We start from the raw sequence: 17,921 nt of genomic DNA on the forward strand, positions 1-17,921 counted from the left end.
TGTCTGCATATGTACCGGTGCAATAGTATAATGAGAAAAAGTGAAGAGAGAAATTTTTAATGCCTTCATTGTTCACTGCTATAAAGTATGCAACAGGAGAGACATATTTTATAACACACTGAAGCTAATTCAAGAACCTAGTCACTAAGCAACTAAATAAAAATTACCACAAAATAATTAGATTCAATATCTCAGAGTACCAAATAAGAATATAATAGCATCCTTTAGACCATTCATCTTAAGCTGCTTGTTTATTCAATGGAGAGAATACTTTATTCATCTATTTATTCTAGTCATCTTATTCTAAAGTAGAGATTTAAATATTTCAGAAAATCGAACTTTATTTCTGTTCCTAAAGGAAAGCTAAGGTGACTAGCTCAAATGGACGTGCTTAAATTGCAAATGCCATACTAATGAGAAAGATAGTGAAAAACACCTAAGAAGTTGTGCAGATATACTGGATATCACATACAAAGACAATACCTCAATGTTCCATACCTTTTAACAGAGAAATGTCACAGAACTGGAAAAAAAAAATTGCTGGAAAAATTACATAGAAAGTTTTAAGAAGAGACTTCAGTTAAACACAATAGTTTCCATATTTCAATATGAAAATGTTAATATTAACCTGATTAAAGGACCATAATTTATGCTATAAGTCATAATAACTTATATGTTATAAATAACTTAGAGGTTATAAATTATAGATCAGATATGAATTATATGCCAATATATGAAAAAGCATTCAGTGATCTGGTATGAACGATAAAGAGCTAAACAGGAAAATTCATAGAAACAAAGATTTTTCAAAAAAATATATCACAGACTGGAAGTTCCGAAAGGAACTAGCAGGCCCAAATGACTTAAAGGACCCATTGGCCCAAGAGGTCCACAGGAACTACTAGGTTTCTGAGAGAAACTGATACTTTCTCTGATCAGTTTCTGACCGAAACACTAAGTAGCGAGGAAAAATATATTATCATGTATGCACCCAGGAGTCCTTCAGGAGTTCAGGTAAGAAGGTCTTGAGTTGTTGGGAAGAAATTCCTACTAAAATAGCCACTGTTTTGTGTTTTAGAGGCTGTATCTAGATTTAAACCTTTGAAAGATCTTTGACAAGGACCTTCAGGAAAAGTTTCTGGAACATTAATCATGGGTTAGGAGACAAAAGGTTGTCATGAATCAAAATCTGACTAACAGGCAGGAAACAAAGAGATAAAACAAACAGCCTACAATACTTTGCAAAAAAGTCAATAGTAAGCTACCTTGATGCTACTCTTTATTAACTCCCTTGTTATTTTAATATTTAATTCAGTTTTGGAAGGGAAGTGATCTGTGGAATTGAAAAATCCATGTATGACACAAAGTATCACAGATTGATCAAATTCAGAAGAAAAGATAATGGACTTCACACCAAGTTGGATGAACAGGAAACCAGATGTAAGTTCAAATTCTGTAAAAATATTTGGAGTGCAATGATTATTAGAGAAAAAATAACTGAACTAGGGTCTACAGTCTCAGTTATTCATACCATAACCTTCACTGCATACTTAAGAAAAAGCACCTATGCAAAGACTAATGCTTAATGCACTTCTGTAATTTGTAAGATACAAAGACAACAGGCAGTCTATAGGATGAAATGGATAATATTAAAAAGTAAGTATATAAACTTCATGGCAAAACCCGAAAGGCAATACTTGTAAAGTAATTTTAAAAGAATGTATTGCACAGGTAGAAACAGTTCACAGAAGAAAATAACAAGAAATTAGGGACAAGGAAAAACTCATCAGTTAAGACTGATGAGAGAGACTGATGAAACAATTCTTTTCTGAATGAGGTATTAAAGGGAAAGAGGCACAATAAAAGTATACAAAACAAAGGTAAGCTAGGGAAGTTATAATAAGTTTTCCCTCCTTTATCCTATATCAGTGAGGAAACAGTACTAAACTTCAAGATGTTCCATGAAATTTGCAGTTGTCCCATTTCAAAATAGTCAATGAAAGCACCGTGTTTTCGTTGCCAACGGATTTAGGCTATGCTAGGAATTTAGAAAGACTCAAACTGGCATTCCATGTTTATAAGATGAAAATTTATATAACTAATGCTAAAACTCTTTGTACCATCTAAATTGTCAGTATTCACACCTTAAACCAAGGTCATACTATCTAGGATTAGGAGGAGATCTTCTTAGGGATCTTCTTCATTCACTACAGAGCTCCTGCATCTTCCTCCAAGGCTTCTGATGCTGACAACTGTCAGAAAAAGGCCACTGGAAAGAGACGCCATGATTTTGATCCATCACTTCAATATTACTGTATAATGTCTTCTAAAAAAGTATAGTGAAGAGATAAACCAGACTGTATATGACAGCATCTAGTTAAACACTTTGTTAGCTCTGGTTTCTAATTTCAAGGGCTATCCAAATTGATGGTGACTGTTCCACAGTCAGAATCCAGAGTAATAAAACCTTCAAATAGCAATTTTCCCTTTTTGCATTCACTCTTGCAGTGCCAGCCTAACTCTCCAAAATCCTCTTAAATTTTATTATTGGTGCTTATTTGGCTGTATATCAAGACAAATTAGTGAGTTTGAATTGTGGAGATCTGTTGAGAGCTTTTGATTTTAGGGCATAACCAATTATTGCTAAGCATACTGCTCCAGCTCTGACAAGAGGGTTAAGTGGCTTGATTCATATTTGCGTTCATGCAGCTCTCATATACAAAAAGGTAAGTAGTGGAGATTGTCTAGCAGAGACAGTGAGAAAGGACGTGCATATCTCCCAGTTTTGTAAACTATTCATCACATGAAGCAAATTCCTAGTGCATGAACACATGAGCACAAGCAGCATAAAGAATGTCCTTTTGCTTTTTTAGGCACATTGTGACCTCAGTGCCTGAGACTTAGAGCTTCACAGGTCTGGTTTTCATTAAATCTGCCAGGCATGTACGGACCTCTAACACTTTTCATTGTATATGACTGTTAATATGAATAAATTCTTATGTATGAAAATTGCTAATTATGCAAATAATTGATCACTTCCACTTCAGCCCTTTTGAAAATGATGCATAATATACCTGTTAAGTTGAGGATTGATATGGAGATGGAGAGAGTGGAAGATAAAGCAGAATTCACTGTATTTTAAAACGGTAAAAGTATATTCAACTGATTGCATGGGTCTTTTAATTTCTTTTTATTTTATTAAGAATGCCTCTCATTCAATAATTATTTTGTTTCTTATGTAGTTATAATTTTCTATCCCATAGTATATTACAACATTTGCCAGCATAGCATAGGTGGTACCTGTAAACCACACAATTAATTTTTAAAATAAGAAGCCCCATCACTCCCCAAATAACCCTATCAATCAGATTTTTTATTAATTCAGTTAAGATCTATTTCAAATTGTTCTCCATTCTGTAAGTATGAACACAAAATTTTGCAAGGCTTGATACAAAAAACTCCATTCAATCAAAGGTCCTCAGGAAGGTATATTCCCCACTGTATTTGTCATTTTTTTCTCCTTGTCATTTATCCTGTGTCTTATGTCTGGCATTCTAGAAGGCAAATATTTTTTAGAGCTTCTAAAACACCTCAGGCTGTGCCTACAGCTACAGATATGTAACCATATGGTTCCTTAATTACTTAAATCACTATGTAAGGCCTATATGGTAATGTTCAAGACACATTTCACTCTGGTGTTAGCCCAAGGGGACCCTTCTGATAGTTTGTAACCTTATGACTTCACCATTGCTTGTTTTGCTTGTGTAACATTTCCTTCGTAGCTCTCTTATATTTTAAGAGTCATTTCTCAGATGGATACCTACTGACTAAAAACTGTAGAGTCTTCTCACGTGAAAACCCCACTGTATTGTTTTTGCTTACTGTATATGTCTATTTTTCATCCTTTTTGCAGTTTTGCAGATGATACAAAACTGGGAGCAGTGGCTGATCCACTGATGGTTGTGCTACCATCCAGAGGGACCTCAACAGGCTGGAGAAATGGGCCAAAAAGAACCTCATGAAGTTCAGCAAAGGGAAATACCAAGTCCTGCTTCTGCAGAGGAATAACCTCTAGCACCAGCAATGGCAGGGCTGACTGGCTGGAAAGCAGCTCTGCAGAGAAGGACCTGGGGGTCCTGGTGGACAACTAGCTGAATGTGAGCCAGCAATGTGCCCTTGTGGCAAGGAAGGCCAACATCAACCTGGGCTGCATTAGGAAGAACATTTCCACCAAGTCAAGGGAGGTGATCCTTATCCTCTGCTCAGCGGTGGTGAGACGCACCTGGAGTGCTGGGTCCAAGTGCAGAGCTCCCCAGTACAAGAGAGACATCGACATACTGGAGTGAGTTCAAAGGAGGGCCATGAAAATTATTAAGCAGTTGGAGCATTCGACATATGAGGAGAGGCTGAGAGAGCTGGGACTGTTCAGCCTGGAGAAGAGAAGGCTGAGTGGGATCTTGCCCATCCATATGGATACATGGATTTACCTGAGTAAAGAGGACAGAGCCGAGCCCTTTTCAGTGGTGCCCAGTGACAAGACAAAAGTCAATGGGCACAAACCGAAACACAGAAAATTCCATTTAAACATAAGAAAAAGCTTTTTTTACAGTAAGTGTGATCAAACACTCGAGCAAGTTGCCCAGAGAGGCTGTGGAGTCTCCATCATTGGAGATTTTCATAACTTGACTGGACACAGCCCTGAGCAACCTGCTCTAGTTGACCCTGCTCTGCAGGGGCTAGGACTACAGACCTTGGGAGGTGCCTTCCAAATTCAACTACTACATGATTTTGTAGTTCTGCAATACTACTTTTTTAAAAAATCATACCTAAAGGCAATTTACTTCTTTCTCTCTATAACAAAAAGTTTCAAGTTTGGGAAATGACTTTCCAAAAACTGCTGGATTTCTTTGATCTTGTCCCCTGAAATATGAGGGGAAAACAAATTACACAGCCACCTCCTAGTGAAAGAATGAGAAGAACTTTATCTCTGGTAAAAGGACAAGAATATTCACTGCATTTCATTTAAAATAATAAAACCAAGCATTCTGACCCTATTTCAATAAGATTGAAGATTATAAAAAACATTTTGGCATTCATTTTTCTGATGCTGTGTGTCCACCACTTGCACACTGGAAAACACTGTTTTCTGTAGTTTGTCAGATGGAATCCTTTATTTTGTATTTGACAATGTTGTCTGTGAGCAGTCTGTGACTGAAAAATCATAATCTCCGATTATGACCAATCCATGACTGAATGTTATAGCCATGCTATCAAGCAGAATTCCTCCATCTCCACATCTTTCATTCTCTTATCCTATTATCCTATTAGCTCTTCTTGTTCTGCCTTTCTCAAAAATACATTGCTGACAATAATTATATTCATCCACATGTTGGAACCATGTTCTCAAAGGTATCCAGTGGTGTATTACGTTCCTGCTGACTGAAGGGATCACCATGCCAGCGATATGGGAACGAACAAAGTGAAGAAGGCTGTTTGCTAAACTTTTTCTTTCTACAAGATCAACATATTGCAACGAAAGCAGTGCCTTTCAGTATCGTTGTGTGATATCACCAGGAGAAAGTGTATTACAATAAGGTAGAGTTTAAACACATTTTGAGCCTCCACAGAATAAACAGATTTTGGAGTATTAATCTCCTCAAGACCTGCACTAAAAGAATACATCTAAACTCTGTCCTTTTAACTGAAGTCTCTCCATTTCCAAATCAGTCTTCAATTCAGTAAGTGCGTTATGCATTATTTTCAAAACTCCTTTCTCCAACTCAGTCTTTTCTGCTTGAAAGCTTGTCCTCTTCTGGCTGTTGTTGAACTTGCCAATCCCAAACTCAATTCAACTCCTCATTATTTTTTTTTTTAACCTAACTTTCCTTTTCTACTTTTTCTGTAATGAATACACTGAGCTCTGTTACTGGTTCTCCATCTTCTCTGTATCATATCTTTGTGTGATCCCACTCACTCCATGGTATTTAGCTCCTATTTATGATTCCTGATGGCTCACAAACCACCTTTTTTCCCTTTCTATTCTGCTATGCAGCCATTATAGTAAAGTAGTATGATCCTTCCAAAGCTGTACCTCTGCCCAGTTCAAGAGTATATTTGCTAGTCTTAAAACTCCACAGAGCTCTGGCTGAGTATGTACTCTGGTTAAGCTGCTGTATTTGACAAGTAAACCCCTTATATTTACTGCCTATGTTTGAATTTCGAATGACAGTCATGAGAAGTTTACTATTAAGGAACTGAGTTTTGACCTTCTTGGCCACAGAGTACATTACAGTTTTGGAGCAAAACCAAGGAGATTATAGTTTCTGACACAGTTTTTAAGAATCATCAGAGAATGTTCACCTTTATATATGCCATTGTATCCTCCATGGACTTCTCCAGAACTGGAGATCTCTTCAAGATGAGCCCCTTGGTCAGATGTAAAGTATACAAGAGTTTTATTACTCAGATTATATTTCTCCAGCACATCTAGAATCTGCCCTAAAAAAAAAAAAAAAAGAGAGAAAAGCAGAAAAAAGAACAGATTTAATGTCTTCAAGTGGCTTTTTTCATTAACCTACAAATGGCACTTACAAATATTTTTGTCCTTATGCCTTTTTAAGATCACTTTTAAGAAAAACATTGTTATACATAGCAATTGGCACTATGCAGCGTACAGTAGGGGACAATTGCACAAGGCTTGCTGCGATCAGGACCATGGTTCGATTGCTGCAGGGTTTCTTGAAGTATAAAATGAGAAGATTTATGCACATCAGAGAAAAGGGCTGATGCACAGAGAGCCAGTGACCTTTGGAAGCAGTTGCTCTCAATCAAGGAAACCCCTCAGCAAGAAGATTCAAACCACTGAAGATATCTGAAAGTCTCAGCATGCAGAATAGAGCTAAGAGTTTGGGGGTAAAGCTTTGCTGCCTAGCAACCTATAGAGGCAGCATGGCAAAAATCTCAGTGTGAGCGTTAGAATAAGACATTCTAAGAAAAAAAAGGAAGTTAATGTATGGAGTCCCTGTGGAGACCACACAGTTTCATTATCAAACCTACTAATTAGTCCCTAATTTCTCATCATATAAGAACAGACATCGACTAAATTAAAAATATGCAAGGTAGTAACACACACACATGCACATATGTGAAAGAAGAATCCACATGGATATGCTCTGAAACTCCAAGGCACTATGGGCTAACATTTCATTTTCACAAAGGGCTCCTCACACTACCTTGGCACCGTGGAGAGCTTTGCAGTGCACATAAATTACATTGAAACCTATTTAGACTGAGTTCTTTAAAGAGGGTTTCTGTATGAATGAGAGTGAAGTTGCTCTTTGTAGCTTGCTCCAGTGAATTTTATACTGATTATGAATCTAAAATTATTGGTCCTGGAAACTGACCAAAGTATAAGAATATACTTCTTCACATCAGCCTGCAAATGAGGTTTAACCTTGTCCCTTAGGGATCCCAGAGCATATAAAGATAATTCTGTCTTTGCAACCTTTTTATCTTTATTCTTTTTACTTAAACATCCTAGAATGGTCCAATTTGAATGTTAATTTTGATTTGCTCACCTGTCCACTAAGAACTAATTCATCAGCTGATGCCCAATTATTGTGTCAAAGAGGATGAGATAAGAACTTTGAAATACAGAGCCTTCTTTAACGATTTTCAGATCATCATTTCTGTTACTATGCTCTTTTTTCTGGATAAGGAGTAGCTACCTTATTGCTAGTATTTCTACTTATCTTTTAATGTTATAGCATTCTAAAATTGCCTTGTTAAAAAGGTTGACTGTCCTCATTTCTCATCAGCTCAAATGACTGGGTCATGAATAAAGGAACATCAGCAGTTAAATAAGTGGTATCTGTTGGTCTTGTTTGTAAACTAGGAGCAAAGAAGAAATGTAACTGTAGGAGAATTTGTTTATGTAAATTTCGAAACCTCGTGGGAGTTGAAATTTCCCAACAGAGCTGAGGAAAATCTGTTACAAAGGCTGACATTTTAAAGTTGGTGGGTTGAGGGAAAATCATGCAGATCCATCTGACAAGCCATTCGCTTGCTGCAGCAGGTGGACTTCGTGCCAGGAAAGAAAGAGGCAATTTCCCATTGGCTTCTGAGATTGTTTGGAGAATGTACTTGCTAAGTAATTATAATACCCCTTGCAAAGGTGGCAATGATGATAAAAAAGTGGAGTATATAAATAAATTAGGACATTATGTGTGGGTATTCAGCCACATGACCTCCAGAGTTCCCTTCCAACCTGTATCAATCTGTGATTTTATGATTCTATGATAACAATAATAAACAGGATTGCACAAAGAAATATACGTGCAATGACATGCACAAATGCAATTTTTTAATCTACATAGTTTTGCTTGATGAAATTGGATTTTCAAATCATCTTGTATATAAAATAAAATGAAAATAAAACAAGAATCCCACTCGGTACATCACATTAAGTGATCTCTGGTGATCAGAGATATCTGCTGTCATTCAATAATGGCCATTTTGATTTTGTAATTAATCTGGGAAAAAAATGAGAAGGATTGAAAAATGTCTCGCTATCACAATTAATTAAATAAAGCAGTCATCATTATGATGACATTTTTTTTTTTCCCCCCCGAAACAAGATTGAGTAGCTTGACTTGGCCTGGAAAAAAAAAATTCTGACACTCAAATGTTACCTATTTCAGAAAAAAACACCCTAATAAAATGCATAGAAAGTCTCATCCAAAACTTGTTGAACTCAATGGTAAAACTTCCATTTCCTTCATTTGGATTTTTAAAGACAAAGAGGATCATCTACATTAGCATTAATTAACAAATGCTAAAATGACAGTTTATTTCAGCAACAACATTTTTCAGTACAGATGGACTAATAGTAGTAATTCAGATAACACTATTGTCAGAGAATGGCAATCACAATGCACTCACAGAAATGAAGCAAAACTTCTATTTCTATTTTCATCTTGAACACTGACACCTTCTAGAATGAAAACTATAAATAAACAGTAAAGTGTGTGCTACCAGGAGATAAGCCCCATTAAAGTGCATTTGAATTATGTGGTTACTGTTAACACAAGCAATACATTCACTTATTAGCATTTCTAAACGGTAACCAATTCAGAATAAAAATGCAAACAATGTATTGTGGATCTCTATGAACAGATATCTTTCACATGCAATATTATATCAATTTTGGAAGTAAATAATACAAAGTGGCAATATACATCCTTTACTGTTTTCTTATAACAATTTAATTTCTTTTTTACTTTAACTCCTCCACTCTTATTATTTCTGTAGATTTCACAGAGACTTTAGAATTAAGTTAAAATTAATGTATAAACATTCCCAGGCAATGCCAGTTAATGAACAAGGAGAAGTGTCATCTAACCTATTTTAGCCGCCTAATTTTGGAAGAGGTGAATCGCAACTGCAAAAAGGCCTTTTTTACCTGTTGACTAAAAAAGAGAAGACAGGCAACTAGCTCAGAGCTAAATGCCTTCGTATTAGACATCAAGGACAGTATGATGAATCCTACCCAAAGTGCTAGACATGCAACTATATGAGCAACACACTTTAATGGGTGTGGTGAACAGGTAAATGATGTTTGAGTAAAAGAAGATGGTAAAACTGTATTGCTTCACCCATAAAATACGATTGGAAGGGTATCATACACCATGTGCTCTTGAATTACATAATGGGGCTTCAACTGGCTTAGTATTCCCTTTGAGTCCCATTGCTGGTTGCAGAAAGCAATACAAATTTTAAAATAATTTTTGGATGTAAAGACTTTATACAGAATACGAAACTGTAGGATAAACAAGCCAGAACACTGGGAAAACTGTAGCTTTGTTCAAGCAATAATAGCTTGCTATCCCCAGTGTAGGAAATTATCAATAAAAATGGAAGGATTCTTTATTGAAAAGACTCACTTGAAAGTCATGTTCTAAAAAATTAACAGCTGCACTGATCTCTGTGGATGCTACCGTATACATTTTTTCTGATTTGAACAGAACAGATTTGGAAAGACAACATTTCTGAACAACAAAATCAATCTAACACTGAAGGAGCTGCATAATTTCGGAAGCTATTTAGCAACTAGAATTTCAAATCAAGTTTATCCTACTATTACCATTCTAGGAATGTATACCCCAATGTATGTGGCTAACATTATAGCAGACAAAGGCATTGGACAGTTTTCTTTCATTTGTATTTTTTAAGGTACAAAACAGATTAAGGACAGCATTAAGATGTTCTTTATTTTAATTAGTACATCTGTTCCAAAATTTAAGTAAAGCTTCCTCAAAAATATACTGAGGATTGCGCTCTACATTCTGCTCTCCACTCTTGCTTCAAGCTATGTTGTTGCTTGAAGCTGTGCTTCAAGCTATATCAAGTACAATTCAATAAAGAGTTGTTTCATTCTTAAAGTGAAAATGCCAATTTCGATGGAGTGATAGCCATGTGAAAGTGATAAGAACAATTGACTCTGTTCTTTAGAAGGAGAGTGTCATGCCACTATTTAAGTTCTCTAACACTGCATGAATCATAGAATCATGGAATCATAGAATGCTCTGGAGTGGAAGGGACCTTTACAGGCCATCTAGTCCACCCCCCCTGCAAGAGCAGGGACATCTTCAACTACATCAGGTTGCTCAGAGCCAAATCCAACCTGACCCTGAATGTTTCCAGGGATGGGGCCTCCACTACCTCTCTGGGCAACCTGTGCCAGTGCCTCACCACCTTCATTGTAAAAAATTTCTTTGAAATTTGAATGGTAGCTGAACCAACCTCTCTAATGCGGAGAATGTAATTTCTGGAGTTTTGAACCATGTAAAACTCCTACTGTACTCATCTACATAAGATATAGGGTTTATAGAAAATGATTATTCATTTGAAAACAAGGTACAAACATTGAGAAACAATAACTTGTTTACAAATGAGTTAGTGATTTGGAAAATTGTTCAGAGGTTTAGTCAAGCAAGCATATGAAAAAATGCATTTGATTCATAAATTAGCTTACTGTCATTTGAAGTCAATAGGACAGAAATGTTATTTGTATTAATGGGAAATAATTTAGAATCTTGCTGAAATTACAAATAAAAAGCTCTAGAATACAGAATACCTCTGTGTAATCTAGGCATTAGGACAACATAGTCTGTCTATTCATGAGAAAAGCTTTAAAGCAGTTTGCCAGATTCGAACAACAGGATTCAGAAGGAGGGTTAAGGATCTGTCTCAGGACAAGACAGTTGATGATAAAGGGAATTCCTGTAAATATAACATTCTTTTCCCACTCCAGCAGACTTTCACATACCTATGTTGTATCCAGAAGGTTACGGTAAGCTTGAGACAATTATTGGACAAAGAGTGATCTGGGAAGATCAGCCATCACATCTCTGCCTAGAAGAGGCAGTTTCGGTTTTTGGGGTTTTTTTATTTGCTGTTTCAGAATTCCCTACTGATATTAATGTTTGGCTTTGAATAGCGTAATTAACCAGAATCACAACTAACTTGTAGTCAACTGAAGGGGTTCAGCTCTGTGAGTGGCAAGCTAGGAGGGCTTTGAATACATGAATAAACTCCTACAAATTAACCCTATGTGCATAAGTATCTGAAAGCCCATACTTCTCCCAGAAAAGATATTGATGCCATTCAACTATATGGCCACTATATAGCAAACCTCTTAGGACCCTCTGCCTGCTACAGGAGTTTAAATTAAGGTAATTCCACAGTTCATCATCTCTTCAGGCCTCAAAGGCTAAGATTTTCACCTTATGAAAACTTAATGTTGCAACTTCTGTACACCATCATTCACTAGCTAACAATCATTTTAATCTCTATGTTGATTTTGTGCGATGAAAAAAGATACTTCATTTTTTAATGCACTGATCTGATTACAAAATCCACTGACTAAAACCTTTGTATAAAAACAAGCTTAGTAACTAAGACCAAGACATCCCTATCTTAATTTTAGCTTTTGTATATATCAGGTTATAAATATGCAAATATTTCTGTGGTATGCTCAGAGCCATCCAGTTTCCCCTTGATAAATATGTAAATCAGTTTGTCTCTGCGGTGGGGAAGTAATTATCACTTTCAGACCTAGTCATTGAGCACAACACTTGAGGTAAAGATGGCAAATAATAAAACCATTGACAGCAACACAAGAAGTGGCTGCACATATGGTGAACAGTACATAAACTCTGCATGCAACTTGTTTAACATTCAGAGCTAGAACACAACCACTGGAAAGTGGAAATTCTGGGACGAAGCAATAGATTGATGTTTTGGCACATTATCTAGCCAGTCAACAGAACACATCCACCTCAGAAGACGAGTGATTCTACATAGAGGAAACATTAGCATATGAACCTCAAAGGTGAGAGTGAATACTAGTTAATATAACTGTTTGACTAGAGCAGAAAATAAATGCATAGCTAATTGCAAAATATTTAATAATTCCTGCACGAAGAAAGTGGAGTGTAGATTCAGTGGAAAGTCTTGAATCAGTCCTACTGTGCTACCATATTTTTAAAGTTACGCTATGGAAACAGCCTATACAATGAAGTCTTCTCCAAAGTACAAAGCTGGAGTCTCAAATATGCTAAATTCCTACTACGATAGCTTAGTGGGATCTTCAATGTCAACAGAACATTCTGCCAAACAAGTAGCATCTGGTTCTGAAAAAGCACATCTATATTAATGTTTTAATTCAGATCAGGAATGCACATTCACAGTAAATCAAATCATGGCCACTTAATATATTTTTGCTTTTATAGCAAAGCCCTCTTGGATTTCGTGACCCGTATTCTTTTCAAATTAAACTCGATGATGGACTCTGGGAATGCACCTAAGGCACTTGCACTATTGATAGGCATTCAGACTACAGGACCACAGTAGAGCTGGTCTGAAGTGGATTTCCTGTCTCTGCTGGTGTGCTGATAGTCTCTCTCCAGCTTGAAAGACAGTTCAGACCTGCCACTGTTGGCGGTTCAAAACATGGTGGGATTGATGAATTCTACACTGAAACTCTGGTGCTAGCACACTCAAGCTCCACCTGTGCATATTCTAGATACATAGAGGGTGGGATTTACATACAGTGTGCACATCTACATCTGATATAGTTACTACAAACATTTTTTAAAGTCAATGAAGCAAAAGAAGCATTTTCATACACGGCTCACCTATCTTAATATGAATGAATTTGGCTGCAAAAATTCTGATTTCTTTTCCCAATGAGGTAAGGTGAGGTAATTGCCCCAGATTTAACTACCTACAATTACTATCCAAATCAGTAGTTGTTAGGCCCAGATAGTCTGTAGAACATCAAACACTCTTCTGTTGGATTCCCCTTGTCTCAGGGTGAGACATGTAAAATCAGTGTAAGGGCTAGGGGAAGGGCAGGTTTTTTTAAAAAAACAAGGCAACTTTGGTGTGGGGTCAGCTAAGCTATCAGTATGTATTTGCTTTCTGTTTGGATTTGGATTGCCATGTAATTGTAAACTTGTAATTAGCTTGTGACTGTTTATACAGTCTTATAAGTATAATGTGTCTTTCAGACCCTCAGGATAAATTTTCAGCATAGTGCACAGCAAATTTGGCATGCACTGCTTAGCAGCTATGAATAAATCAACCAAATTTTGACTTACAATTATGCATAAGTTTTTCCTAGAGATGAGTACCACACCTCTTGTTTTTCTTATTCATATTCAATTCAAATTATTTTGTAAATGTGAAAGTTGGAATGATACTTTACTTGTATACAAATACATGTGGATAATAAAGCACAGAGCTAAGATGTGGTTATGAAAGTTGTGAAGACCTGTAAGTATAGCTGCAATATAGACACTGCAGGATGGAAAGGTTTTCATATTCAGATCAATACTACAACATTAATGATGGATCATTTAAAGGTCAAAAGTATAACTATTTGCTGGCTATTTCCTTATTAGTATTTAAATTAGCTAATAAATGCATTGTCTGAAATTCACTTTTAGACCTTACATCTGTTGAACATAAGGCTCTGTATTTCTAATGTAAATCTTAATTTTTAGCCTGCTTAAAATGCTAAACTATGAGATATGGTCATGCAATTTTAGGAAGGTCCATCGCATTTGCATTTTTCATGACAGCTGTGATAACTTTTTGGTAAATTTGCATCTTCATTCTGCACACATCTGAGAATAAGATGCCATTTCACACATACAACTAAGATGCATAATGCAAAAGACACTGTCTCGCTCCCCACTTCAGGTGTCCCATTTTTTCTTTTAAATTTTGGAAAGGATTTCTTTAGGTAGGACCTAGGCAAACTGTAATGACAACCAAAGGATGTTACTCATTTTTGAATTAAACTGTCAGGTGAAGTTAAGGCTTCAGCTATTTGATCATTCCAATATAAGCTGATGGTGATTGATTCAGTAATTGTGGGGTGATAAAAGAAACTCTTCTCTATATCTTCAAAGGTTTAAACATTTATTAACATCAGAGTCAGTTTTAAACTGAATATGTATATGCTTATAGATCCACATGCATAATGCCAACATTTTGCCAGATTAAAGTATGAAGAATTATGAAGAATTTAAAACGGGGCAAGTAACTTAACCCCACATTTTAATCCTCTTCACTTTTCTGAAAATTTCAAAGTATTTGTCGGTGTGTTTGTTTCATTTTTGTAACTTTTATTAAATAAAATTGGAACTGTGATAAAATTGGTTGACCTTAGAGCCTAAACATTTCTTGTCTTTCAACAGCCAAACTTTTTAATCTTTGCTGAATTTGGGAGTAGGTTTTAAACATTTGCTATAAATCATATACCATAAAGTTAAGAGGATTTTTATCAAGATCAAATTAATATGCCTCATGAAATCTTAATTCTTTGCATTTCCCAGCTTTCTGATTTTAATTATGCAAATCTAATCTTGCATGAAAGTAGCTGTGCATTAACTCATCTCCAAAACAGAAGATGCCTTTTTTTTCCCTTTGACATGACCATCACCATGCACGCTTGCCAATTCACCTACTTCTCTAATTGCTTTTGGGCAACTCAGTGCCTTTTGTGCCTAAGTACTACTAGACACTTGAAGCCTACTGTGCAATCACCATCTCCAAACCATGCTAGCTGTGAATGTATCTCTGTACAGACAGTGTTAATACCAATAAGAAAGCAAGCCTGACTGTGAAAATTGTCCTCAAGGGAATTTTCCACTAACGAATGTAAACTCCAATCTGTCTTCTCTAGATGACATTGTGAATTTAGGAAAAAAAACCAAATAAACTGAAGGCCACAAATCTTTCTTTATGATTCAGCTTTTTTTTCAACTTATTCTCCTTCTTTCCTTTTTTTTCTTTTTTTTTTTTCTGGTATATGTGTGTGTTCAATATGGCAGTATCTATGCTGATTTAAACTCCACAGGATCCTTTCAGAAGGGAAGGCAAATAATTTTTCAGGTCATCCTCACTGATGATAGGTGACTAGCTCAGAAGATTGCTCACTAGCTTATGAAATGGGACTTTGATTCCTTAATTCATCTAAGTGCTCTTGAAAAAATATTCCCAGCCTATTCAGAAAGAGCTTTTGTTGAAGTTTCAGAGTAGTATTCAGGAGCACAGCAGATGTCTACAAGCAAAGAAATAAATCTGCCTTTTTCTGGTCCGAGGCCTGGAAAGAGAAATATGTCACTCTGGTCTTAAATTGGTTTGGAAATACTTTCGGTCTCTGCTTAGGCCAAAATGTATTTGATGCGCCCAAGACATGGTGGGGACATGAGATCATGGAGGGCCCCGAGATCATCAGGCCCATTTCTTTGCCTTTTCTCTACCTAATTCTTACTTATGAATAAAGCAAAGATGTGACATGTGAAATTACTAATACAATTATCAATCTGAGTTTACGAAGGTTCAACAATATGAGTGCTATGTGTCATTTGGTTTGTAATGGGAAGTTACAAAAATGGAACTATGAGACTTTCTTGTGCGAAGGCAAGACAGACTGCTGGAAGGGCTCTGCTTTGCATACAAGGATCAAAGTCAGATGTGTTTTTTAGGATAAATCTGAAGGCTAAATTTGAGATGAGGAAGGATCATTCACAAAGCAACACCACAGATCAGCTGAAATATTAACATAGATACAAGGAACAAATTAATCTAACTGCAAATAGATAGTGTTTGGGGAAGAGAGGAGTTATTGCCAAGGTAAACTCCCCAAAGCACGGATGGCAAATAACCACTGGAAGGGCCCAGCTAGCACGTTTCTTACTTATGGGAATAGCACTATTCCTATGGATAGAGAGGCAGGTACAGAGTTAGTCCCTCCCTATTAATGTATTTTTTTAAAGGACTAGTCCTTTCTGAACCTGTAACATCAAATCTTTGGAAGCTGTATATAGACAGACATCCTTGAACAGGAAAGGTTTGAAATCTCCACATTTCACATGAATGTAACATGAATTTCAGTTCTGTAACAAACTGGTGTTTCAGTATCACATACAGAGAGAAGTAACTACAAACCAGCAAATAGATTTCTGCTCAGTAACTGACTGTATTGTTATCAAGATTCAGCAATTAAATATGACAACAGTAGGATAGAGCATTTGCATACATTTCCTGATAGTGTATTTATTATACCAGTGCCTCCTATTTAAAACAATTATTTTCTACTCTCTTACTGGGTATTCCTAAAGTTAATATAGAACAAGGGAAGTAATTAAATGTCACATCAGAAAATCAGTTTACATTCTGAGAGAGAAATGTGATATTATTCTCTAGTATTTTTTGCCAAGAAAGTCCTCTAAGCTCTCTTTAACTCATCCATCTACTTTTTATGAGCAGCACCTGGGGGTTATTGCAACAACTGGTTGACGAACTACAGCAGAATCACACAAAAGTTGAAATGTGAATGTACTGAGAAATTTGGGATATGGGGCTTGACTATCTCAGCTCTAAATTGGCAAGAATATTTAGGATATGTCCCACAGAAATGCTTTAGGGATTTTTTTTAAGGACAACTGCCAATTTTGTGCCCTATTAAAATAATACTGGTAAAAAAGCCATCATAGCAGCACTTTGCCCATAACACCATGCTAAGATGTCCGAACTTTGTCCTGTAGGATGTACTGTGGTGGATACAAAGGAATTTACTTTATGTTTTGATCTGTCCTGAATTACTTCTTTTTATGTTGTTGGAAAGTTTGGCCCCAGTCAGGACTTCATAAGACAGATGGGACATTTCAGCCCACTTTCAGCTGCACAGACATCATCCTTACCTTTGGCTTTGGTTTTCCCTCTACTTTCCTGCTAATGGGCATTTGACACTTTTATGGTGTTGCTCCCTCCCTCTGAGCTTCTGGCAGCCACCTCTGCTTTCCTGCTCTGCTTTGCCAGCTATTGCTAGCCACATACTTAGCACTGTCTTCCACATATTAGAAAGGTAGACCATTTGTTCGGTATCTTTTTGACATCATGGTTAAACTTTGAAACTAAGTATACACTTCTTCTGTTACATGGTTTTCACTTTTTTTTCCTTTTTATTAAAAATAAATCAACAGAAAATACAGCTTGTTTGAAGTTTGTGATGTCATTTTTTTTAAAGAATCACCACCTTTTCAACCTTTCATTCATAGTTATTGACTTCAAGTCAGCCCAGTTCCACTGACTTCAATGCAGTTACATCATCCTGCAAACCGAAGACCTATCCCAGCATGGTTAAAAAGAACAGATGTTTATCACAGTATTTATCGTCTTGCTTAGTTGAGTGACCACTTTCTTCTTTTCCAACCAAGTCCCTAAAAAAGGCCTCTTTTTAAAAAACAAAAGTAGTTTGAGGGACCTCGGTATCTGCCAACTAGAAACACTTCTATATTGCTACATAAAGATCATGGTATTTTTAATTTAATCTCATTCTCTTTGGA

The 17,921-nt window shown here is 36.3% G+C and overlaps 1 protein-coding gene across 1 annotated transcript in view; it reads right to left on the reverse strand.

The window, feature by feature from the left end:
- STS (steroid sulfatase) overlaps positions 1 to 17,921 on the reverse strand; it is a 93,415-nt gene that overhangs the window by 37,638 nt on the left and 37,856 nt on the right. Inside the window, exon 6 of the mRNA XM_075522677.1 lies at positions 6,361 to 6,498. Within this exon, the coding sequence (XP_075378792.1) occupies positions 6,361 to 6,498 (138 nt within the window). The remainder of the gene's footprint in view (positions 1 to 6,360; positions 6,499 to 17,921) is intronic.

This window comes from Mycteria americana, chromosome 1, assembly GCF_035582795.1.
Source record: "Mycteria americana isolate JAX WOST 10 ecotype Jacksonville Zoo and Gardens chromosome 1, USCA_MyAme_1.0, whole genome shotgun sequence".
NCBI classification, from domain to species: domain Eukaryota; kingdom Metazoa; phylum Chordata; class Aves; order Ciconiiformes; family Ciconiidae; genus Mycteria; species Mycteria americana.